The sequence below is a fragment of the Rhea americana genome, unplaced genomic scaffold (assembly GCF_003343005.1).
Source record: "Rhea americana isolate MKP2758 unplaced genomic scaffold, rheAme1 scaffold_190, whole genome shotgun sequence".
Lineage (NCBI taxonomy): Eukaryota > Metazoa > Chordata > Aves > Rheiformes > Rheidae > Rhea > Rhea americana.
In genome coordinates this window covers 1,734,393-1,744,235 of record NW_028186039.1, presented here as the reverse complement: position 1 = coordinate 1,744,235, position 9,843 = coordinate 1,734,393, and the positions used below count along the sequence as shown (strand labels likewise).

The 9,843-nt window shown below is 49.1% G+C and overlaps 1 protein-coding gene across 1 annotated transcript; it reads right to left on the bottom strand.

Annotated features, from left to right (window-relative positions):
• Positions 1-1,129: 1,129 nt before the first annotated feature.
• Positions 1,130-8,610, bottom strand: LOC146597172 (uncharacterized). The gene is given in 10 exon segments (XM_085302684.1): positions 1,130-2,680; positions 3,888-4,012; positions 4,443-4,566; positions 4,979-5,142; positions 5,496-5,606; positions 5,608-5,629; positions 6,387-6,476; positions 6,857-7,018; positions 8,006-8,131; positions 8,514-8,610. Coding segments are annotated over 10 exon segments (2,391 nt in total). The 5' UTR covers positions 8,586-8,610; the 3' UTR covers positions 1,130-1,285.
• Between the last annotated feature and the right edge of the window lie 1,233 nt (positions 8,611-9,843).

Below are 9,843 nucleotides of genomic sequence, written 5' to 3'. Positions count from 1 at the left end.
GCCCTTTGATTTTCAGTTGTGACTTTGCTGTCTGGTTGTGTTCACACAGTCAGTAAAGGCTGAAAAGCTTGTTTGAGCAGCTCTCGATTGGTCACTTCCTGTCCTTTTGCCAGCACCGTTGGTGTTGTGTTTCCAGTGTTTCTTGTTGCTTGGCTTTTTTGTATTTCTTGCTTCCTTGGAGCATTCATCCCAATGGAAGCTTTTAGGCAGTTGACTGAAAGCCTTGCTATGCTGTTCTGTCAGCAGAGGGGTCCTTCTTTGGGAGTGTCAGAAATCCCCCATTACTCTTCTGCCCATCTGAACCCCAATATTTATTACCATGAGCTCCACAGCTCAACTACACGTGGTCTAAAAACAACTTCATTACCTGCACACAGCTAGGGAATACACAGCTTGTCAACCCACTGTGCTAATGTCAAGCTGAGACCCTTTTACCTGCTCACTTTTTATCAGCATCACTTCCCAACAACTTACTTCCCAGCCCTATGGGCCCAAGGAAAAACCAAAGGGCCAGGATACAAGTCCAGCCATCTCTTCTCAGCAGTGCCGCTTTATCTCTAAATAGCTGTGTAGCTGTAGCTTGGGACCATTTATCTTCTTTAGCTGAGTTTTTCCCCAGACACTTGCTGGTGAGTCCTTTCCTTAACCCTTTCTGAAAGAGCAACAGCAGAGAGCAGTACTTAAAGTAAGGCTCAGGTGTTGAAAGATTCTTAGTAAAGGGAGGCACCAGTAGAACTGGACCTTCAAAAGATCTGCTTTGTTCTTTTTAGATATGTCTCCTCTCCTCTCGTGAACACCCTTTGATAGCCCAGAGCTTCCCAGTCCACAGGTGAAAATGCACTGTGGAGCCCTTCCCTCAGGTGGGCTGGTTGAAGAGAAACTCCTGCTCTGCTGCCTTGCAAGTTAGGCATAAAGTCCTGTCCAGATGTTGGAGGAGTTACTGATGACTGTCATGATGAAATGTAAATCACAAGAGCAGCAAAGACTACCGGGATGTAAAAGCAGTGCTTGGAAATAAACTCTTTATTCTCTGTGGGGTGACCATTTTCTGCATTTTTCTTGCTGACTGTTAGTTCTCAGCACTGGTATCAGAAGAAGAACTGGAGCCTGGAGCCATACATCTCCTCAGGACACCCTCCACCAGCCTCCCAGCTAATGCCATCTCTCCTGACTCCCATTGCTCTGGCTTGCTTGGCATAAGCTTTACATGCATGGGTCTCCACCGCGCTCCTCTCTGAGAAGGGGGCTTTGGAGCTGGTGCAGGTGTTAGTTGCCTGGAAAACTGCTAGCCCATGGAGGGGAAGGCATCTTGCATGCTCCCTGGCGGTGGTTTAGGTAGGGTTTCCTGTATGGGAGTATAAAGTCTTGATGTGTGTGCCAAAGGATAATACAAGGGCTTCTGAATGTCTTCTGCTGGGCTCTGAGCATCTTGCTCAGAGTCTCGGAGAACAGACAGGACAAGATTACGTGACAGTTCCTCTTCAAGTGGTGCTTCTGCCTCTGAAGGCATGACCATTCCAGGAAGGCTGATAGGTGAGAGATTTGTTCTTAGTTGACTTTCCTCTAATTTTCTAGCAGGAATTTTCATTCCTCCTGGCATTTGAAAGTACTGTTCCAGATAGCTCTCATCCTCATCTCTTGGGCTGGGCTGGTTTGCAATCTGCTTTCCACAATTCACTCCTAAATCCATAGAAGTCTGATGTTGACCACACTGATCTAATAATGACTCCACTAGCCCACTCTCCACACTACTTTCTTCTGAACTGTCCTTTGGAAGCATTTCTTTGTCTAACTTCTTCTTCTGCTTCTTCAGAGTTTCAAGAACATCATGGACAACAATTTTAGCATACACTTTTAATTCTGAATGGAGTTGCTGAACTTTGGAAATTGCATTTTGGATGCTACCSCTTGCAAGCATGTGACTCTCTTGTGATACAGCAGCAACATTGTGGAATGCTCCTAACATAGCTGTCTTTCTTTTCTTCATTGTCTCTGGTGCCCAATGTTCAGATGCTCTGGATGATTCTTCTACTTCTTTCGTTACCTGGGTTGAGAAAGGTGTCCAAGATGGCTGCGACTGTCTCTTAGAAATAGTCTTAACAGGCAGCTTCAGGATTTCAGAAAATTTACAGTGGAAGTACTGTTCAAATTGAGAAGCTACAAATGATTGCAGGGTAGATCCAACCTGCTCAACAACATCTTTGGCAGTTTTGTCAAGAGAAGCCAGATGAGCTGTTCCATCAAAGCCTGGTAGTTCAGCTTGCCTCACTCTGCTTTTTCCCATTTTGCCAGCTCGCATGGCTCCTCTGGCTATGAGGTGCTCCCTCCACCTAGCTGACAGCCTGGGATCAGAGGTATCTGTTGTGCTGCATACCAAATGCTTCCCAAAGGAATCTATAATGGTTGCTACAATTTCTGAGGCTGCCACTCCAATTTCCTGCTGGAGATCTGGAGCAGATGTCTCAGAAGACTTTGCTTTTCTAGCACTACCAAAGAATCTTCCACCAATCGCCAGGGGAGCCGTCCTTAAAACGCAGACCAATGGATCCATATCTTTCACTCTCTCTAGCACTTCCTCGACCACACTCTCAGCCACCTCTTCTAGCTCCTGGGCTTCTGTCAGTGTTGTCCATAATAGCCTAGTCTGGACTTTATTATGCAGTTCTTCATCTAAAGACTTCTGTAACAGAAACCAGGAGGAACTGATGAGTGAATATGCTCCTTGACTTTTGTTGATTTTCCCCTCCCTCCTCATAAACTGCTCACTAAATGGGTTTCAAGCAGTCAGGCTTGAAAAAATGTAGTCTCAAATGAGAAACAGCCTGAGTCCAAGCAGAAAGAGGCCATTCCTTAGAGAGGTGTCTGGGATTTGTCAAAGGAAAAGCTGTTGCTTGTGGGACACCATCTGAGATGCAGATGTTAGAAGTCTCATGCAGCTAAAAAACAAACATTTTGGCATTTCTAAAAATCACTCAGATTAGATTTTCTAAAGCAAGAGGCACTGCAGCCACCCTGGCTCTCAGTATATGAAAAGATGAATCAGGCCTTGAACTGGGAGTTAATGGCCCCCTGGGGACTGTTGACCATGGCCAGAGTACATTCACTAGGGAACAGTGGGCCACCTCAACAGCTGCCAATTCCAAATGACTCATTCTCTACACCTGAGGGAAGCGAGGAACAAAAAGGATAGAGGAGATGAAGAAAGTTGATTTATTGTACAGAACTCAGGTCTCTTCTGCCATGGATACTGTCTGCTCTCAGGACACTTCTGCCTTTCTTCTCAGGTTCATTTGCAGCTCTGCCAGCACTGATGTAGGCTGCCATCCTCATGTAAAGTGGGGAATGAGTTACAAGTCATCTACAGACCCAGGCAATGACCTGAAGTTGTCYTCCCCCATCATTCACTCTTTCATACCTTGACAGGTTGACTTTCATGACAAAAGAAGGGTAATTCTTGACTTCAGGGATGTCACCCCACAGTTTTCTTTAATGCCTTCTGAGAGGCTGTTCCAAGGGATAGACCCAGGTAGCATTTATTGAGCCCCACTAACGAGAATTGGGCTCTTCTCTAAGCTAGTCTTTGAGCTTCTGCAGGAAGAAACTAAACTGTGAATGGCTACGTGTTCACAAAAGTGAGAGGCCAGTGGTTGCACCAGTCAATTAGCTGGGCTTATGTTCTCAGACACTTGGGTGCTTTGAGAATAAAGCCCTCCTACCAGGAAGCTAGAGGAGTGAAGTAAGTGGCTGGGAGGGAGTGACAGTGAGGCAGGAAAGGCTCAGGATAAAGAGAAGAAAGTCATCTGAACTCTATCAATGGGTACCCCTAAACCATGTCAGAACATGACAGCTGCTGTTTTCTGAAATGTAGGGGAATGCTGATGTCATACCTGCAAAAATCTTCTGCTCTCTTTCAGGTCGGAGTCATCGACTTCTTCGGAGGATCCTGAAGAAAGGGATGTTCTTGTCTCAGGACAAGGAGATAGCTGTCTAGAAGAGTCCTCCGTACTGCTTTCTGCAAGAAGAAACAGCCAGTCATTATTGAGTAACTTCCAAGCATTTTGTTCTATCTTGGCAAGAGGGTATGGAAAGCTAAACGAGACATCACCCCTTGGCTAGAAAGACTTCTTGTTGTGATTATGACTAATGCTCATCACTTGCTTAGAGACATTATCCTTTGGAAACTTTATCTGCTGTTTAATCTTGTCCTCAACTCTGGTCAGTGCACAGGCTTCAACCCTCCCCATTTCTTCCCCTCGGGTGCTGCGACAGGGGCCAGCAAAGTAGCCATGGCTCTGCTAGACTACAGCTCTTCTCTTGGRGTCTCCTATAAAAGATTTTTGAACTAGAGGAAAAGTGAGGTTTGAGAAGGAAGGAGAGCAGTGCCTGCAGTTCTGGAAGGGAAGACAGAGGCTTAGGGCACTGTAGTCCAGACTTGTATATACCTTGGTTTTCAGTGTCTGGGTCTTCCTGCGATAGCTCACTCAGGCTGTCTTCAGGACTCTGAAGTTCCTGACAAGAAGGCTCCTGGGAGCTTAGCAGCTTGCTGCTGGATAGAGTTTCTTCTTCCTACAAGAGTTAAGAAATGCATTAAAGAATAAGATTCATGACACAAAAAGAACAGGCAGGAATTGTGATTCAGTCCCCAAATTTCAGGTTTAGGACAGGGTACACACTGGCACAGCTAGCTCTGACACAAGCTGAAGGCTTTCCTGGAGACTGGGCTCAGCAGGAGGTGGAAATAGGTACCTCACAGGTCAGGAAGGCCAGACCTCTCTAACGGTTCAATATAGAGACTGCTAGGCTGGGAGGATCACTCTCTAGTTCATTAGGAGATTTCTCAGGAGATGCTCTGACAATCCACCATGCATCACAAGTCAAGAGAGGCTGCATGTGTTGCAGCAGCCTCCCAGGAGTTTTGAGCAGCAACATGCTGCCATAAAGGAGAGATGGCCACCACATCCCCTCAGCTCCTACTCACAGGTCTCCCTTTGACAGCTGTCTGAGCAGCATCTTTTTCTTGAGATGTGGTGCTTTGGCATGTGGCAGTAGCCATGACCTCCAAGTTCTCCTGGGACACCACTGAAGCACGCAGAGGTCTTCTGTTCTTCTTCCCATCAGCTGAAGACTGACTGGTCTGTTCAGCTCGTATAGGAGAGAGTAAGTAAAACTCCCATTTGTGAATGTTCTTCATGGCAAAGTATGTAGACCATAGGGCTAAGTAAGAGTTTCCTGCTCTGAGTGCAGGAATGGAAGAGCCCATGAACAATGTTCAGAAGAGTGTCTGCCTGAATGAACACTTCACAAAAGATAGAGCTGCTGTGAGCTATGTGGATTTTTGTCACTAGCAAGCACGAGGCATGTGTTTCACAGCTGACAGCAAACACACTAAGTGCAATAGCATGCATGTGTGTAAATCATGATTGTGTAAATCTGCATATAGTGTGTAACTTGTGATACTATAATGCATTCATTTCTAATGTAGTGGCTGAGCTTACCTGAGCTGTTCTGGGTGCCTGAGCRTCTCTTTTTTCCCAGCTCCCGCTGTTCTCGCTCAGCCTGGTGGAGGAGGTGTTTCTCTTCTTTAAGAGCCTCAAGCTTCTCCATCCTCTGTGCAATCATGGCAAGAAACCTTTAAAGACAAATGGAGATGGCTGAAACACAGCACCTGAAGCTTCCTTGCCCAGGCCACTCTGCTCAGCCACTGCTATCATCCTGCTCTGAGGTTCTTGGCTCAAGTGCCCCAAATAGTTACCAGCTAGCTTTGCCAGGCTCCACTCTAGGCACAATCAGTATCTGCTCACGCAGAACAGATGGTGTTCACTGGAACACAAGGCTCCAGCTAGCACCTTGCTGAAGGGCCATGAGCCTGCTCCTAGTGCAAGTCTGCCTTGTCCTGTCTCTTACCTGGCCCTTACGTCCTGCTTTGCAGCTCTCAAACTCTCTCGTTGCTCCCACAGCAGCCACTCTCGCAGGTGAGAAATGTCCATCCCTTGCGGCAGTTCAGGGACATTCTTTAATTTTGCCAGTTGTTCTCGAAGCATTTTCTGAAAGTTGACACCAGGTTTTAGCTCCCCTTTGCCACGACATGCTGTCACGCACCAGCTTCATGCTGGCCCAGCACTTTGCTTCAGCTGCACATCCGGAGGAGGAGAAGGGCTTCTCTCAGTGCTCCTGGTGGGCACTCAGGGATAACTTTCTGGCCCAACCATAGCCCCACATCCTGCACTAGCTCAGCTCAGATCCACACAATCATTTCCGTGCCCCAAGGCCTGGCCTGCCAGCACAGCCCTCCCATCTTCTTCGGGTCAGGCCATGCTGAGAGAAAACAAGTGAAGCCCCAACCCTCTGCACGTGCGAAGTGCCTGTGAACCCCGAGTGTTACGTACTTGTTCTCGACAGTACATTTTGCCAGCCTCTATCCTGAGCATTGTCAGATACTGTCTGTATTCATTGAACTGCCGCAGAGTGCAAACCACCTATGATGAGAAAACACCAAGGCTTATCCTGCTAATTACACAGCCTGCCTTCCCAGAAACAGCACCATCCCAGCAGGAGAGGCTCCCTGCACAGCCTGCCCTGCCCAGCAGCCGGGCGCTTGGCTCCCACCCACCCAGCGTGGAGCAGTGCTCCTCGTTCGGTCGCCAGCCCGCACACTCACTGCTCCGCCGGGTGGCACAGCCTTGGAAGAGCAGGCGTGGGAATTCCTGGGCCGAGCGGGCTTTGGGCTCCTTCTGCCCCCAGGGCAATCAGCACAGCAGCCCTGCGCCCTCCACTCACAGGAGGGGGCTGCAGCAAGCACGCTGGGAACTCTGCCTGATAGAAACTGTTTTTCTCATCACCCTGATAACCAACATACTTTGCCATCATTGGTGATGTAACCTCCTTTCTTCAGTCTCCGGAGGTTGTCTTTGCGGTTGTAGTACTCCCGCAAATGTGGGTCATGCAGACTGTTGTACTCATTGCTCAATAAGCGGCAGTGTGGATCTCCCAAAGCAAAATAACCAGACGGCTGGTGAAGCTGTAAAATGTACGATCCACAGCATGAGCAGGGTAGAAGGGATCAGGAAAGAGATGAAGACACTTCAGAGCTTTGTCAGTCCTTAAGGTAGCTTTTTCAGACCTCTATGGTTTAGGGTCATTCCTGGCTCAGCACTTAGCTCAGCTCTGAATTTTACCCAAAGGAAAGATTTCTCTACTTGAGAGACTCTTCAGCTGACAAAAAGCCTGGGGCTTACAGTCTTGGGGTTGTCTACTGTTACTGTATGAAAGTAAGGAGCTATTTACAGGGCCATTTGAAAAGAAGTCCCATTTCTCCACTAAAATTTACTTGTCCTTTTCTGCATCCAGTGTTGCAGTTCTAAGGAGCTCGTCAGAAAGTTTGTATCTACCCATGGTTTCTTTCCTTTGGAAATTCACTGTTTTGCAAAATGTGTTTTGCAAAATGACATTGTTATCAGGACAGCCACGAAACTGTATTTGTAAAAATAGAAAGTGACTTTGAATACCTGATACTAAAAGTCTTTCCCATCCTTCTGAAGTCATAAAAAATACCACAGACTGACTGCAGGGCCAGAGTGTGGTGGGGACAAGACAAGAGAACTCCCCCTCCCCCAGGCAAAAGAGGCATCCAAACCAAACAGAAAGAAATGCAAGAAATTTCCACATCAACAATTTCTATCCTGTTTCAAAGTGAGCAAATCTCTAATCCACTGTAAAGGTCTCCTCRGGGTTAGGCAGTCCTAAGGAGGGCCTTGGCTAACTTTGCCTCCCGATCTGCTGGAAACAATGTATTGAAGACTGGAAGAAAAAAGATACTTTATAAATTTCCCTAGCAGAGAGGCCATGGCATTGGCGTATACACAAAGAAATAAAGCAGTTTTTACTCTCCCTGATGATGATGATAATGGTGACCCCTCCCATTTCTTCTCTAGGCCACCCAGTGTATCTGGGCAAGCAGCTGATGAAAAAAGAAGGCACTTTTCCTGCTCTTTTCTACTGTTTTTACCTTTTCCCCCAGCTTGGTCCGGTAGAAGACAGGGTTGGAGCCAGGCAGCAAGGGGATTTTGACGCCGAGTGGGATGTCCAGCAGTTCAGTACACCCTACTACAATGTGCTGTCTTCTGCGTCCAGGCTAGAAAGACAGAGACATTCATGGGTAATCAGGCCATGATCTCAAGAGCCTTCTTGCACAGCACTTATCAGAAATGCTCTTTGAAAACTCCAGACAGGGAGAGCTTAAAGACTGGCCCATTCAAAAGCAGCTCTGTGCTTCATCATCTCCTTCCTTATAACTCCAATCCCTGAAAACCAAACTTAACCTCCTTTCACACCACCCCTCCCACTTGCTGAGCTGGAACACAGGTTGGCAGAGAGACAGGACACCCTGAGGGCCTGCACCGGCCTCACCCTATGTCTACCACTGTCACTTCCCTCCATACTGCCACATGCCCCAGAGCAGCCCCACATAGCTGCTAGCTCCCAAGCTGAGCTCTCTCCGCCCRCCTGCTACACACCTTGCCTCTCTTCTCCTTTGTGCTCAGCAGTCCATCTATATCTCGGATGCCAGCAGTGAGATAGTGCTCCATGGCTCCTTTCAAGAGCTCTCCTGGGGCTGTGACCCTCCACTGGTACGTCTTGCTYCAGCAGCACCCAGCTCTGGTCGCCCGGGCTGGTCTCCCAGCGAGCGGCACTACCGGAACGATTGAGCATTGTTGCATTGCTGCTTTCCCGTGCCACCACCCTGCTGCTGCCGGGCCACCCCGGGGCCCGCCTCCAGCCCTGGCCTGCCCTCGGCTTGCAGGAGAGTTCAACACCAAGAACAACTGAACCTTGGCAAGTCTATGCCAGGGCTGAGCTCTTGGCCTTTCCTAAGCACCAACCACAGTACCTAAGCCTGTAAATCAGTAGTCAGAGATATGTCCAGGGAGAGCTGCAGACCAGGACACTGCTCTGCTCAGTCCATGCTGAACCACGTGTCCCCCTGTTCATAGTGCTCTTTTCCTGTGGAGGATTAGCAAGGTCAAGGCAGGGCCCCAGGGTTCACCAAAAGGCACGCAGGCCCTGGAACGCACCGAAAGGCACATGGTGACATCTAGGTGCCCCAAAGGCACATCGGGCTCTGGATGCCATTGAAAGATGAGGAGAGATCTTATAGGGGAAAAGTCATGATGATAAATGCAAGTCTTTGGGGATCATGAAAAGGTGAAGAGATGGCTTTGTGGGCCATGAAAAGGCACACAAAAGGCTCTGTGCTGTCCCCAAAGGCAAACCAGCAGGTCCTGAGGGGACCAGAGGCCAAGCAGAGGGCTCTGGGGTGCAGTGAGGCCACATGTACCAGATTCATGTGGCTCTAGGGACCTGAGCTTTCACTGCTCTGGCAGTGCTGCTCTCTCCAGAGACACCTCCAGAAGGTCTCTCTGAGCTGGGGTTTTTTCTTTTGAGCAGGGAGTAGCCGTGAAGCTATCTCTTGGCAATGCTCCGAATGTGCTGGAGGTCAGGCTCACAGGTCACACTCCCTTCATGCCAAGGTGGCATGAAGTCAGCACGGTGCTCACTGCCGCCCTGCCTGCCTGCGGCTGGCTGAGCAACGGCTTTGAGAAGCACCCATCGTGCGGAGGCGGGGTGCTGGCCAACGGGCAGCTCTGGCAAAGCGGCCGTGTGCACGTGCCAGCAGGACTCCTGCAGCAAGGCAGCGGGTGGGAACGGCAGCCGGAGCCGTTGCCTTCCAGAGTCCTCCCCGGGACGGAGCAAGAGGCACGGGAGCAGCAGCGCTGGGGGTCACGGGGCAGCTCCAGCCGGCTGGGCTGCGCGGAGAGCTCGCCCCCAGCTCCCGCAGCAGGGCAC